This window comes from Eriocheir sinensis, chromosome 29 (assembly GCF_024679095.1).
Source record: "Eriocheir sinensis breed Jianghai 21 chromosome 29, ASM2467909v1, whole genome shotgun sequence".
Classification (NCBI taxonomy): domain Eukaryota; kingdom Metazoa; phylum Arthropoda; class Malacostraca; order Decapoda; family Varunidae; genus Eriocheir; species Eriocheir sinensis.
This window is the reverse complement of record NC_066537.1, coordinates 16,331,445-16,346,211: the sequence shown is the minus strand read 5'-3', so window position 1 is coordinate 16,346,211 and position 14,767 is coordinate 16,331,445. Positions and strand designations below refer to the sequence as shown.

Here is a 14,767-nt window from a genome sequence, read left to right as displayed (position 1 = left end):
GGAGGATAGGAGAGGAATGGTTAGGAAAGGAAAGGGAGGGGTGAAACAAAGGGAAGAGAAGGTCGGGGGAGGGAGGAAAAGAGCGGATGATCATAGGGAAGAAAGAAAGAAACAGAAATGGAATGGATGAAGATGAAGGGAAGGGAGGAGAATGAAAAAAAAATAGGAGGCAAGCACGACAAAAGGGTGAGAAAGTAGGGAGATAAAAGGAAAGGAAAGGAAGGGAGGAGGAGGAGAAGCAGGAGGAGGAGGAGGAGGAGGACACGGTAGGTAGGCGGCGTGGGAAAATCAAACCAGGCTAGTAGAATGCGTAGAGTTTAATCGAATAAATACAACACCACTTTTATCCAGCGCCGGTGTCCATAAATACACAATACATATCACTTTGCATAATGGTATATACAATGACGAGCCTTGAGGGAGGGGAAGGGTAGGGAGGGGCGCGAGACGAGGGGAAGAGGAGCGAGATGGAAGAGAGAAGAAAGATAGAAGGTTATGATAGAAGGAGGATGGACGTAGAAAAGGAAGACATGAATACAGAGAGTAGAACGTAAGAACTGAAGGGCGTAAGAATAAGCCAAAATAGGAAAGGAAAGTAAAGGAAAGACATCGAAAGTATTAGTGAAAGAACGAGGGAAGAGTGATGGAAGAAAAGACAGGAAAAGGAGAAGACAGCAAAGAATGAGTCGATACAGGAAAGAAAAAAATGAAAGAAAACAGCGAAAAGAAAACACCACAGGGAAAAAACGAAAGAAAACAGAAAAAAGTAAATAAAAAGAAGGAAAAACATAAGGAAGCAAAGCGAAAACCAACACACGTGGGAAAAAAAAACATCCTGAATACGCGGTGAGGTCAGAGGTCAGGTCATCCAAGGCGTGGGGTGGAGAGCGTCATCAGGCAGAGGGGGGACGGAGGCGAGGTTCGAGCTGGCCTTACTGGGGTCTGCCGTAGGTCCTCTGTGGTGGGGAGTAGGAGGGCTGGGGTGGGGCATACTGCGGCCGAGGGGGGGAGTAGACTGGGGCCTCGACGGACTCCTCGGACTCAGGGGCGGAGTAGGATGGCTGGGGGGGACCGTAAGACTCCCTGGACTCTGCGGACGGGTACTCTGCCTCGCCCTCGTAGGTGACCTCAGCGATGTAGCCGGAGTCGCCGTTTACATAGTAGGTTACCCGCTGGAGCCGCCCGTCGGGGAGCTGAACGGAGTACGCGCCCTGGGTGTTGTCATCGTCGCGTTCCTCCTGGTGCTCGAAGTCGTTGCCGGAGTACTGGTCCTTCACCTCCCACTCGAAGTTGTATTTCGGGGGCTCGAACTCCTCAGAGGACTCCTGGGGAAGGCGCCGAAGAAGGGAGAGAAGAAAGGAGTTGTTTGAGGGAGAGGAAAGAGGGGGAAGTGGGTTGTTGTGTAGTGTTTGAGCGAGGAGAGAAGAAGAGTGAGTGTTTTGGAGTTGTTTGGAGGGGAAGAGAAGGAGAGAAGTTGTTAGTGAGTTGTTTGGAAGAGGAAAAAGTGGAGAGTGAGTGGTTGAGTTGTTTAAGGCGAGGAAGAAGGGAGAGAAGTGGTTAGTGAGTTGTTTGAGGCGAGGAAGAAGGGAGAGAAGTGGTTAGTGAGTTAAGGCGAGGAAGAAGGAAGAGAAGTGATAGAAAAAAATAAGGTCAAGTTATACGTTAGATTAGATTAAGTTAGGTTTGATTGAGTAATGTGAGGCGACGCAACACTACATAATTATATAAGGTTAAGTTTTGCTACGTTAGGTAAGGTTAAATGAGGAGAGATTTGATTTGGTTAGATGAGGCTCCTCTACGATACAAAGAATAAGGTATAAAGTTTTGCTAGGTTAGGTGAGGTTGAATTTGAGTTCGGCTAGGCTACATACGGTGAGGTTTCGCTAGGATAGGCTAGTATGAGTTCCTTTGATATCTTACCGGGGCGGAGTACACGGGCTGGGGGGCGCTGTAGGAGGGCTGGGGCGGGGGCGGGGGTGGGGCGCCGTACGAGGGGCGGGGGCGCTTGTCGGCGGCTGCGACGGCCACTAGAGCCAGGACGAAGAGAACCTGAAGGAGGGTGGCGGTTAGGTGTGTGTGTGTGTGTGTGTGTGTGTGTGTGTGTGTGTGTGTGTTTTCTGTGCTTTTCATTATTTATCTCTAGCTAACGAACAGAGAGAGAGAGAGAGAGAGAGAGAGAGAGAGAGAGAGAGAGAGAGAGAGAGAGAGAGAGAGAGAGAGAGAGACAGACAGACAGACAGACAGACTTAATATCAAACTGACAGACAGAGACTTAGACAGACAAGCAAAAACACAGAGGAGAGAAAGAAAGAAAAGTAAGAAAGAGGCAGACAGACAGACAGACAGACAGACAGACCAACAGACTCAAACAGACATAGATAGAAACACAATGGAAACAGAAGGTAGAAAACACACACACACACACACACACACACACACACACACACACACACACACACACACACACACACACACACACACAGTCAGAGCCCCCCACGTGCCTTGCTGTTCATGGTGAGACCGTTCCTGTGAGTACTGTGCCGGGAAAGGTTCGAGTCCCCATATTTATACTGCCAGACTGGGTCGCGGCTAAGGCGGGGCGGGAAGGCAGGAAGGACGGCGATTCTGGGCAGCGGAGGAGGAGGAGGAGGAGGGGCGTCTAGGTCATGGGGAATGGAGGCGCGTGGGAGGAGTGGGAGTGGAGTGAGGGTAGGGAGAGTAGGGAAGGACTTAGGGCGTGGTGAAATCGGTCCTTCATGTGGTCGTAAAACAGGTGGAAAAAAGAACCAATTAAGAGAGCAAAACAGAGGGTAGTCTACAGGTGTGGCCGTGCGTGAGGGCATGTATGGGCAGGTGAGGAAGGAAGGAGGAAGAGAAGAATAACATAAGAGGAAAAAAGATGAGAAAGTAAGGCGAAAAGGGAAGAAGAGAGGGAGAGAGAGGAAGAGAAGAATAACATAAGAGGAAAAAAGATGAGAAAGTAAGGCGAAGAGGGAAGAAGAGAGGGAGAGAGAGGAAGAGAAGAATAACAAAAAGACAAAAAAAAAGTTAAAATACACGAGTGGGGAAGATGAAGGCGTGAGATTGGAATGCAAGAAGAGAGAAGAGAGATGAGGAAGGAGAGAGAGAGAGAGAGAGAGAGAGAGAGAGAGAGAGAGAGAGAGAGAGAGAGAGAGAGGAGAGAGAGAGAGAGAGGAGAGAGAGAGAGAGAGAGAGAGAGAGAGAGAGAGAGAGAGAGAGAGAGAAGAGAATGGCAGAAGAGAGAGAGAGAGAGAGAGAGAGAGAGAGAGAGAGAGAGAGAGAGAGAGAGAGAGAGAGAGAGAGAGAGAGAGAGAGAGAGAGAGAGAGAGAGAGAGAGAGAGAGAGAGAGAGAGAGAGAGAGAGAGAGAGAGAGAGAGAGAGAGAAAAAAGAGAGGGAAGGAGAGAAGAGAGAGGCAGGAAGAGAGAGAGATAGAGATAGAGAGAGAGAGAGAGAGAGAGAGAGAGAGAGAGAGAGAGAGAGAGAGAGAGAGAGAGAGAGAGAGAGAGAGAAGGAAAGTAAGGAAAAAAAAGATGAAGGGAAGAAGAATAGGAGGTTGGGAAGAAGGATGAGAGGAAGAAAAGGGAAGAAGGATGGGAGGGAAAAGAGAAGGGAGGAAAAATGGGAGGGAGGGAAGAAGGGAAGAAGGATGGGGGAGAGAAAAGGGAAGAAGGATGGGAGGGAAAAGAGAAGGGAGGAAAAATGGGAGGGAGGGAAGAAGGGAAGAAGGATGGGGGAGAGAAAAGAGAAGAGAGATGGGAGGAAGGAGAGCAGGGAGGAAAATTTGGAGGGAGGGAAGAAGGGAAGAAGGAAGGCACAGGAGGGATGGAGGAAAGAGGTTGAGAAGGGAACATCTTTAAAGCCGATCAACATCATCATCATCGTCATCATCATCATCAACATTTATTATTTTTACCCCTCAGCAGCCTTTTACAACGTCTCCAACATCAGTATATTCCATCCTGTCCGGCAAAGGTTCTAATTCCATCTCTCCACCTGGTTCGATGTTTTCCCTTACTAATAATTCGTGTTTTTCCAACCCTCTCCTTCTAATGTTAGTGTACCCCATCCTGCCCTGACAAAGGTTCTAATTTCATCTCTCCACCTTGTTCTCCGTCTAATGTTTGTGCACTCCATCCTGCCCTGACAAAGGTTCTAATTTCATCTCTCCACCTTGTTCTCCGTCTAATGTTAGTGTACTCCATCCTGCCCTGACAAAGGTTCTAATTTCATCTCTCCACCTTGTTCTCCGTCTAATGTTAGTGTACCCCATCCTGCCCTGACAAAGGTTCTAATTTCATCTCTCCACCTTGTTCTCCGTCTAATGTTAGTGTACCCCATCCTGCCCTGACAAAGGTTCTAATTTCATCTCTCCACCTTGTTCTCCGTCTAATGTTAGTGTACCCCATCCTGCCCTGACAAAGGTTCTAATTTCATCTTTCCACCTTGTTCTCCGTCTAATGTTAGTGTACTCCATCCTGCCCTGACAAAGGTTCTAATTTCATCTCTCCACCTTGTTCTCCGTCTAATGTTAGTGTACACCAGTCTGCCCTGACAAAGGTTCTAATTTCACCTCTCCACCTTGTTCTCCGTCTAATGTTAGTGTACTCCATCCTGCCCTGACAAAGGTTCTAATTTCATCTCTTCACCTTGTTCTCCGTCTAATGTTAGTGTACACCAGTCTGCCCTGACAAGGGTTCTAATTTCATCTCTTCACCTTGTTCTCCGTCTAATGTTAGTGTACTCCATCCTGCCCTGACAAAGGTTCTAATTTCATCTCTTCACCTTGTTCTCCGTCTAATGTTAGTGTACACCATCCTGCCCTGACAAAGGTTCTAATTTCATCTCTTCACCTTGTTCTCCGTCTAATGTTAGTGTACTCCATCCTCCCCTGACAAAGGTTCTAATTTCATCTCTTCACCTTGTTCTCCGTCTAATGTTAGTGTACACCAGTCTGCCCTGACAAAGGTTCTAATTTCACCTCTCCACCTTGTTCTCCGTCTAATGTTAGTGTACTCCATCCTGCCCTGACAAAGGTTCTAATTTCATCTCTCCACCTTGTTCTCCGTCTAATGTTAGTGTACTCCATCCTGCCCTGACAAAGGTTCTAATTTCACCTCTCCACCTTGTTCTCCGTCTGATGTTTGTGCACTCCATCCTGCCCTGACAAAGGTTCTAATTTCATCTCCACCTTGTTCTCCGTCTAATGTTTGTGCACTCCATCCTGCCCTGACAAAGGTTCTAATTTCACCTTTCCACCTTGTTCTCCGTCTGATGTTTGTGCACTCCATCCTGCTCCGGCAAAGGTTGTAATTTCATCTCTCCACCTTGTTCTCCGTCTGATGTTTGCGCACTCCATCCTGCTCCGGCAAAGGTTGTAATTTCATCGCTCCACCTTGTTCTCCGTCTGATGTTTGCGCACTCCATCCTGCTCCGGCAAAGGTTGTAATTTCATCGCTCCACCTTGTTCTCCTTCTTATGTATGCTCAATCCATCCAGCTCCGGCAAAGGTTGTAATTTCATCGCTCCACCTTGTTCTCCGTCTGATGTTTGCGCACTCCATCCTGCTCCGGCAAAGGTTGTAATTTCATCGCTCCACCTTGTTCTCCGTCTGATGTTTGCGCACTCCATCCTGCTCCGGCAAAGGTTGTAATTTCATCGCTCCACCTTGTTCTCCGTCTGATGTTTGCGCACTCCATCCTGCTCCGGCAAAGGTTGTAATTTCATCGCTCCACCTGTATGCCTTGACTTCTTCAATTCCTGAGTGGCCACTTTGTCACCATAAGTTGATGCCAAAGTGCATAAATTCAACGTACATCAAGATGAAGCATAAGGCAACTAGAGGAAAGGGAGTCTTCACAAAACCAGTTCCCGTATTTTCAGATGCTTTCGTCTCACAACAATTCCAAAGGCAACAAAGGGAATTAGTCGGGCTCTCAGCAGTTTTTTTATACATTAATGGTGCAGAAGCCTCGTTAAACTATCACTAGGCTCATAAAACTATCCATGGAATTACCCAACACAACCTCTACGAAAGCCTTATCAAATGTGGGTGTGCAAGGCCCTGAAAGGTTTGAGAACATGGGCCCGGGAGGCTGGTAATGTTCCCGCAAGCCTTGGCAAACTATCACTAGGCTCATAAAACTATCCATGGAATTACCCAACACAACCTCTACGAAAGCCTTATCAAATGTGGGTGTGCAAGGCCCTGAAAGGTTTGAGAACATGGGCCCGGGAGGCTGGTAATGTTCCCGCAAGCCTTGGCAAACTATCACTAGGCTCACAAAACTATCCCATAATTACCCCAACACCAACTCTACGAAAGCTATCAAAATGTGGGGTGCAAGGGCCCATGTTTGAGAACATGGGCCCGGGAGGCTAGTAATGATCCCGCAAGCCTTGGCAAACTATCACTAGGCTCACAAAACTACCCATGGAAATACCCACAACCTCTGCGAGCGCCTTACCAACTGTGTGAATGTGTAAAGCCCGGATAAGTTTGAGACTATGGGCCCTTGTCAAACTATCACTAGGCTCACAAAACTACCCACGGAAGTACCCACAACCTCTACGAAAACCTTGTCCAATGTGGGTGTGGGTGTGTACATGTTAGCCCCAAATGGTTTGAGAATATGGTCCCTTGTCAAAGTACCACTAGGCTCATAAATCTACTCATGGAAACACCGAAAACCTCTACGAAAGCCTTATCCAGTGTGTAGGTGTAAGAAAAGGTCGGTATTATAGGTTTGAATATGGTCCTTTTCAGCGGTACAGAGGAAGGATAAACCACCAGGCCATATAAATCTAATCATGGAAATGCACCAAAACTTCTACGAAATGTTTAGTAATACGGCCCAAAGTACTGTTGTATTATCAAACATTTCGTCGCCCAAGAACACATATTTGACAAGGCTTTCGTAGGAGTTGTGGGCATTTCCAGGAGTAGTTTTATGACCCTGGTGGTAGCATGACCCTGCCTCTGTACCATGAACCTAAAGAAACACTCATTAGAACCCGACTGACCCCCTCTTTGACCTTCAGAAATAGCTGATGTGAAAAGCGTAAGTGTCTCATCATACCGACCTATTCTCGTGTTCCCGCAAGGATGAATCTCTGCTCCACTTTCGTCTGGCACGTTGAGAGAGCCGCGCCGTAGCCTGGAGCCGCCCACCCTCTCAAGGACACGGCTCAGGGTCGCCGCTTGTCACCATCGTGTTGGCGGCAAGGGCGGGAGGGAGAAAATAGGAGCGCGAACCACAATAGAGGTCACTGATTTTTTTATTAAGGGAAATTGTCCGCGTGTGTTTGTGTGTGTGTGTGTGTGTGTGTGTGTGTGTGTGTGTGTGTGTGTTGTCACTTTCAATTAATGTTACAAAAGTATGTGTTTGCTTTTATTTATTCTCTCTCTCTCTCTCTCTCTCTCTCTCTCTCCCCTTCCCTCTTATTTCTTTGTGTCCTTCCTCTCTATCCCGTCTTACCTTCCTTTTTCCATTCTCTTTCTACCTCTCCCTCTCCCTCCTTAGCCTATCCTTCTTTTATACCTCTTTTCCTTTTTCTCTCTCTCTTCCTCTTTCCCTTCCTTTCTCACTCTAACACTGTGACTATCTTTCTTAACCCGTACAGTACCAGCCGATTTTAAAAAAATTGGCTTGCCCAGTAACGGCCATTTTTTTTTTTTTTTTTTTTGGCTTAAGAATGTTCCATGTGATGGGAAAAGTGGAAAAAAAATAAGAAAAAAACATGTCGTAGACCTACTTTTCACAGAACTCTATGGTGTTACCACGGTGTGGCTGGAAATGGCCTCTGTACGTGATGGATGGTTTATGGAGGATTTGACAAGTGACGGAGGCCAGGTAGCACATTTTTGTTGCACACAGGTGTAGAATACTCCAGACAGCACCACGTCATGGGGTATACGTGTGGGTTTTTCAGACTTTTAGCTCACTCGTACACATAAAATACCTTACACAAACGGCATTTTTTGCAATAAAAAACTTTTTTACAGGTATGTGCACTTTATTACTAATCTATTTTCTATAAATTAAATGATAAATGAATTGTAATTGTTTCTCAACCCTCTTATAATATAACATACTTACAATATTCACTATTTATTATTTATAATTGCGTCAATATCGCATTCCACTATTTACACATGCGTCTATATCACAGTCCACACCATACCACACTAATACTTCACAAGAGTGTGGTGTTCTCTGAAGCAGGGGTCAACACAGCCCCACATCACACTCAGCTAGGACAGTAGAATTTCGTGTTACAAAGGCGGCTCATTATAGCCTATATCCTCCTCATCTGGCGCATAATCCTTGTCCGAACCAGAGTCTGAGAGTGCTCCCACGTCTTCTTCAGATGAGGAAACCTCAAACTCACTGTCTATCGCCATATGGCAAAAGGAATGGGCCGCCACGACCTTGTTTACACTTGGTCTTGATCTTGATCCTGATGTCACACGTGACTTGGGATTCCTCCACAGTTTGGGTAGTGTTGCCAATGCTACAAACGCACTCGCGCAGTGTTGCCATTGTCTGCAGCAGTCTCTATACCAAAAATAAACCCGCTACATCGACTATAACAGTGTTTAGCAAGCCCGACGTGTATACGCGTCGCTAGTATTTCCAGCAACCATAGGCGCTGACGCGTAGAAGTACGCGTCGCTAGTACTGTACGGGTTAATATCTTTTCTTTATCTTTTCTGTGTGCCTCCTACTGTTCATTACTTCACTTCTTACTTTATCTCTTATATTTTTCTCTCCCTCTGCCTCCTTCCTTACCTTCTTTCCCCACTATAGCAATGCAGCCATCTCTCCTGCTCTTCTTTCTCGTACTGTTCATGTGTGTTCCTCCCTCTGTTCTCTGTCTCTTTCTTTCCACTTCTTGCTCTTTCTTTTACATCTTTTCCTCCTCTGTCTCCCTGCCTACCTTGCCCCTACCTTCCTTCCTCGATCCTACTCTTCCACTCTCTTACTTTACTTATGTGTCCCTCTTTCTCTACTGTCTCTCATTCTTCTTACTTCTTTTTTTTTATATCTTCCTCCTGTCTCCCTCCTCACCTTTCTCTTACCTTTCTTCTTCCTTCATATGCTTCCACTCTTACTATTCTCTTCCTCTCTCTCTTCACTTATTCTTTCTCGTATGTCGTTTCCTCCTCTGTCTCCCTTCTTACCCTCCTCCTACCTCCCTTCCTCTTTCTTACTCTTCTTTCTTCCACTTTGTACATTTTACTTACTTTTCTCCCCCTCTCACCCTTTTCACTTCTTACTCTTTTTCTCTTTCATATTTTTTCCTCCTCTGTCTCCTACCTTCCTTCCTCTTCCCTACTCTAATTCTCCCATTGTGTACCTTTTATTTACTTTTCTCCCCCTCTCTTTCTTTCTTATTGGCAACGAAACCAAATATGCAGGACACGAATACAGATAAAACAACACACTTCCTCTGGTTCGGAGATGAGCACCGCCGCCACGCGCAACTTCCAACTTCACCCTTCACACTAATCTTCTTCCCAATTAAAAACCCTGATTGTAAAACGAGCCATTCACTCACTCCGCCTCCGCCTGTTAACTCCCTTCCTTTCCTCCCTCAATGACGCAACGAAGAATTGGTTAGTTAGCGAATGACAAATGTAAGCTGGGAGTCGATTCTGCTCCTCTCTCTTACTCGGTGTGAAGCAAGAGGAGAGTCATAATAGCAAGGAGAGGTTGTGTTGGGGTTATGTAGTTGGGGGTTGTGTGGGGTGAAGGTTGTGTGGTGGTTATGTAGGGTAGAGGTTGTGTAGTGGTTATGTATTAGGGGGCTATGTAAGGTGGGGGCTATGTGGTGGTTATGTCTTAAGGGAGGATCAGTGATATCCATCTTTTCTCTGCTAAAGGTGATGTTGCAACGATACCGATGAATTAGTTAGAAGGTAAATGAACGTAGGTTGTGTGTGCCTCCTCTTCTTTGCTAGTGTGAGGCGAGAACATGTGGTAGAAGAAGAACAGAAACAAGAAGAGCGTGAAGAAGAAGAACTAGTGGGAAAAAGAAGAAGAACGAGAAAGAGAGGATAATGAAGAAGAGCAGCGAGTGAGGAAAATAACAAGAACAAGATCACGAATAAGAACGAGAAGTGAGAAATAGAACAAGAGTAAGTAGAACAAGAACAAGAAGCAAGAAAACAAAACAAAAGAAAGAAAAGAATAAAAAAGAAGAACAAGAAGCGAGAAAAGAAGAACAACAAAAACTAGCGAGGAATGAAGAAGAAGAACAAGAAGGAAGAAAACAACAATAGCATAAAGAACAACAACAAGAAGAAAGAAAAGAAGAATAACAAGAACAAAAGAAGCAGGAAGACGAAGTGAGGAAAGAGGAACAACAAGAACATGAAGAAGAAAAAGAAGAAGGAGAAGAAGAAGAAGAAGAAGAAGAAGAGGAAGAAGTGAGAAAAGGCGGACAACAAGAGGAACATGAAGAACAGGAACAAAAAATGAGAAAAAAATAGGAGAGAGGAATCGAAAGAGAAAAACGAGATATAAAAGAAGAGCAAAAAAAAAACGAAGAAAAAGAAGACAAAGCAAGAAGACAGACAGAAGACAAGAGAGAGAGAGAGAGAGAGAGAGAGAGAGAGAGAGAGAGAGAAACAACACAAAACAACGCCAAGCAGTTATGTAAAGGAGGAGGATCAGCACAGTGGCGCCATCTATCATCCCCTTCCGAGGCTGACGCAACAGTTACCGAGGCAGACAAAAAACAAAAGGAAAGGGAGGGAAAGGTATGACGTAAAATTCAGTAACACAACACCCACTCACCTGCCCAGACGCCGCCAAGCTGAGCAAGGCGCCTCCTCCTCCTCCTCCTCCTCTTCTTCTTTTTTTTTTATCTCGCTTCTTGTTTTTGTTTTTCATGCTCCTGTTGTTCTCTCTCTCTCTCTCTCTCTCTCTCACTCCTTTTTTCTTTTTTTCTTTGTTATTTCTATTTTTTTCTACTCTTTTTTTGGTTATTAATATCTCTTTCTGTCCGCCTTTCTTTCTTATTCTTTTTCTTCTTTTCATTATTATTTATATTTTTATTACTACTACTTTTTATTTCTTCTTTCTCTTTGTTCTCTCCTGTTTTTTGTTTTTGTCTGTCTTTCTTATTTTTGTATCTTGTTCTTCTTTTCTCTCACTTCTTGTTCTTCGTCATGGTCTTTTTTGTTGTTTCTGCTGTTCCTGTTCTCTCACTTCTTGTTTCTCGTTCTCCTCCTTTCTCTTTTTCTTCTTCTTTTTTAACCTCTACTTGCCTCACACTGTAAAAGAGAACGTGGCATAATCTACGTTCATTTATCTTCTAACAACTCCATCAGTATCGTTTCACATTCTCCAACGTATCGGACTCACTTCTTGTTTCTCGTTCTCCTCCTTTCTCTTCTCGTTCTTCTTCTACAACCTCTACTTGCCTCACACTGTAAAAGAGAACGTGGCATAATCTACGTTCATTTACCTTCTAACAACTCCATCAGTATCGTTTCATATTCTTAAACGTATCGGACTCACTTCTTGTTTCTCGTTCTCCTCCTTTCTCTTCTCGTTCTTCTTCCATAACCTCTACTTGCCTCACACTAACTCCATCAGTATCGTTTCATATTCTCAAACATATCGGACTCCCATAACGACTATTTCCAAGGCCACAGCGAAGATTAACCGGGTTTTCATGGGTAACTTTTCCCTTTCAAGGTGCAGAAGTCGTGTAATTAAGGGGCTATTACACTGGGCAAATTTTCCGTCGATCTTCAGTCAAACCACGATTTCCGCTGGCGTGGTTCTCATATTTCCGTGGTTTTCTGACGTGTCCACGATCTTCCAAAGCTACGATGGAGTTCCTTGAAGGACGACGGTATTACTCACCATCATCATCATCAGCAGCAGCAATAACAAGAAACAAATGAGAACCACGCCAGCGGAAATCGTGGTTTGACTGAAGATCCACGGAAAATTTGCCCAGTGTATAGCCCCTTAATTACACGACTTCTGCACCTTGAACGGGAAACATCACCCTTGACAACCCGGGTAATCTTCGCTCTGGCCTTGGAAACAGTCGTTATGGGAGTCCGATACGTTTGAGAATATGAAATGATACCGATGGAGTTGTTAGAAGGTAAATGAACGTAGATTATGCCACGTTCTCTTTGACAGTGTGAGGCAAGTAGAGGTTATTGAAGAAGAACGAGAAGAGAAAGGAGGAGATCGAGAAACAAGAAGTGAGCCCGAAACGTTTGAGAATATGAAATGATACCGATGGAGTTGTAAGAAGGTAAATGAACGTAGATTATGCCACGTTCTCTTTGACAGTGTGAGGCAAGTAGAGGTTACTGAAGAAGAATGAGAAGAGAAAGGAGGAGATCGAGAAACAAGAAGTGAGCCCGAAACGTTTGAGAATATGAAACGATACTGATGGAGTTGTTAGAAGTCATCTCTAAAGGCTAAAAAACGAGGTAAAATGCGCTTTCAGAAGAGTTTTTAGAGTTCGTGGTGAAGAAGGCTTGTCAAACTCCCGCCATGAGGTTTTGTAGCGGGGAGTTTTTTTGTTGGTTATTGAATAGGAGAGGGTATGTAGGGTGGGGTTGTGTGGTGGTTATGTAGGGTGGGAATTTTGTGGTGGTTATCGAAGGAAAGGAAAACGAAGATGATGACGGTGAAGAGTAGCAAAAAGAAACGAGGAAGAATAAAAAAAAACAAAAGCAAAGACAGACAAAAAAAACATAGAAAAAAGCAGAACAAAGAATGATAAAAAAAAGTGGGAAAAAAATAGAAATTGAGAGAGAAAAAAATATATATAAGAAAGACAGCCAAAAAGAAACAGAACAAACAAAGAGAAGCAATAAAATAGTAGAGGAAAAAAGGTGGAAAAAAAGAAGAACAGAAAGAAAAAGAGCGTGCAGAAGAACGAGTGAAAAAAATAAACGAAACATCACGAGTAAGGAGAAGAAAAGGAACAAGAAGATAGATGTTTTATGAGGTGGCGCCAGGCAGTCCACCGGCGTATGTTATCGTATGTATTTAGGTTAGTCAGTCGAAATAGATTGCGTGTTGGGTTCATGATAAGTTAGAAGCGATTATGATGATTTCTCTGCACTCGGCGGGTCGTGAGGTATGAAAAAATGGGAGGAGAGTAAAAAAAGAGAAGTAGATAATGAATGAGGGAAAAAAATGAGAATGGAAATGGCAGCTTGGTGAACGGAGTATATAAGAAAGAGAATAAAAGAAAAAGGAAGGAAGAGAAGAACAAGATACGAGTAAACGAAAAAAAAATGAGAATGGAAATGGTAGCCTGGTAAACGGAGTATGTCAAGAGGCTGAGGTAAGAGGGTAAAGAAAAAATATAAGAAAGAGAGGAAAAGGAAAAGAAAGGAAGAGAAGAAGAACAAGATATGAGTAGACGAAAAAAAATGAGAATGGAAATGATTGCCTGGTAAACGGAGTATGTCAAGAGGCTGAGGCAAGAGGGTAAAGAAAAAATATAAGAAAGAGAAGAAAAGGAAAAGAAAGGAAGAGAAGAAGAACAAGATATGAATAAACGAAAAAAATAGATAGACAGATAGATAGATAGACAGGTAAAATAGAGACAAAGACAGAGACAAAAACACAAAACAACAACAAAGAAAATAGAAAGAAACAAAGAAAGAAGACTACAAGAACAAGCAAAAAAAGACAAAAAGATAAAAAAATAGCTAAATAGAGTGGACAGTGAAGGGATGAAAGAGTGAAGATACTGGTTAACTCTTGCATAAGGGATTTGGACAGTATAGGGATGAAAGAATGAAGATGCTGGTTACACAAATAGATGCACAGATAGATAGATAGAGACGGAGAGACAAACACGAAAATTCAGACAGACCAACAAATCAGCTCACAAATTTAACCTCTCGTGTGACTTACTTTTTTTTGTTTGCCTTTCACTCCCCTGACCTTACTTAATTACCGTCTAAAATCAGGAACAGGGACGCAGTTATGTGGTGCAATTAGCAAACTACCTTCACATTATACGCAAACTCTTCTTCTTCTTCTACTTCTTTTAATGCTTCTTCTTCTTCTTCTTCATCATCATCATCATCTTCTTCATCTTTTTTTTTTTCTTCTTCTTTTTCTTTTCTTCTTCTCCTTTAACTTTCTTTCTTTATGGGGTTGGACGGGCTATGAGTCTCTCCCTCTCTTGATTATCGGATACTCTTTCCTTCTTGGTGTTCATCCTTCTAATGTCTTTCTCTACACACCTCATCCTCCTCTTGTTCTTATTCTTTTTTTTCTCATTTCGTGTTCTTGTTCATCATTTCTTTTCTCACGTCTTGTTCTTCATCATGGTCTTTTTGTCTCCGCTGTTCTTGTTTTCTCAGTTCTTGTACTTTTTCTTCTCCTTTCTCTTTTTGTTCTTGTTCTTCTATTACCTCTTATGTTCATCGTTCTCATGTCTTCCTTTGTTCTTGTTTTCTCACTTTTTTGTTCTTTTTCTACTCCTTTCTCTTTTTGTTCTTGTTCTTCTATTACCTCTTATGTTCATCGTTCTCATGTCTTCCTTCACATACCGTCGCCAGGTCCTCTTCTGTCTTCCAGATGATCTCCTTCCTTCTGCCTCTACCTCAACAGTTCCTTTAAGTACATGGTCCCCCCCCTGGCGTGCCCATACCATCTCAACCTCATATTCTCAAATTTTCTTCACATAACTCGCAACAGAGGTGTGGAGTCGGGTATTAAGAATTTCGACTCCGACTCCGATTCC

At 43.8% G+C, this 14,767-nt stretch overlaps 1 protein-coding gene across 1 annotated transcript; it reads right to left on the bottom strand.

The window, feature by feature from the left end:
• Window positions 1-302: 302 nt before the first annotated feature.
• On the bottom strand, window positions 303-2,550 carry LOC127005170 (uncharacterized). The gene is made up of 3 exons (XM_050873821.1): window positions 2,502-2,550; window positions 1,921-2,049; window positions 303-1,325 (listed from the first exon to the last, which is right to left on the bottom strand). The coding sequence occupies exons 1-3, from the start codon at window positions 2,511-2,513 to the stop codon at window positions 933-935; spliced, it is 534 nt and encodes a 177-aa protein (XP_050729778.1). The 5' UTR covers window positions 2,514-2,550; the 3' UTR covers window positions 303-932.
• Window positions 2,551-14,767: the final 12,217 nt, after the last annotated feature.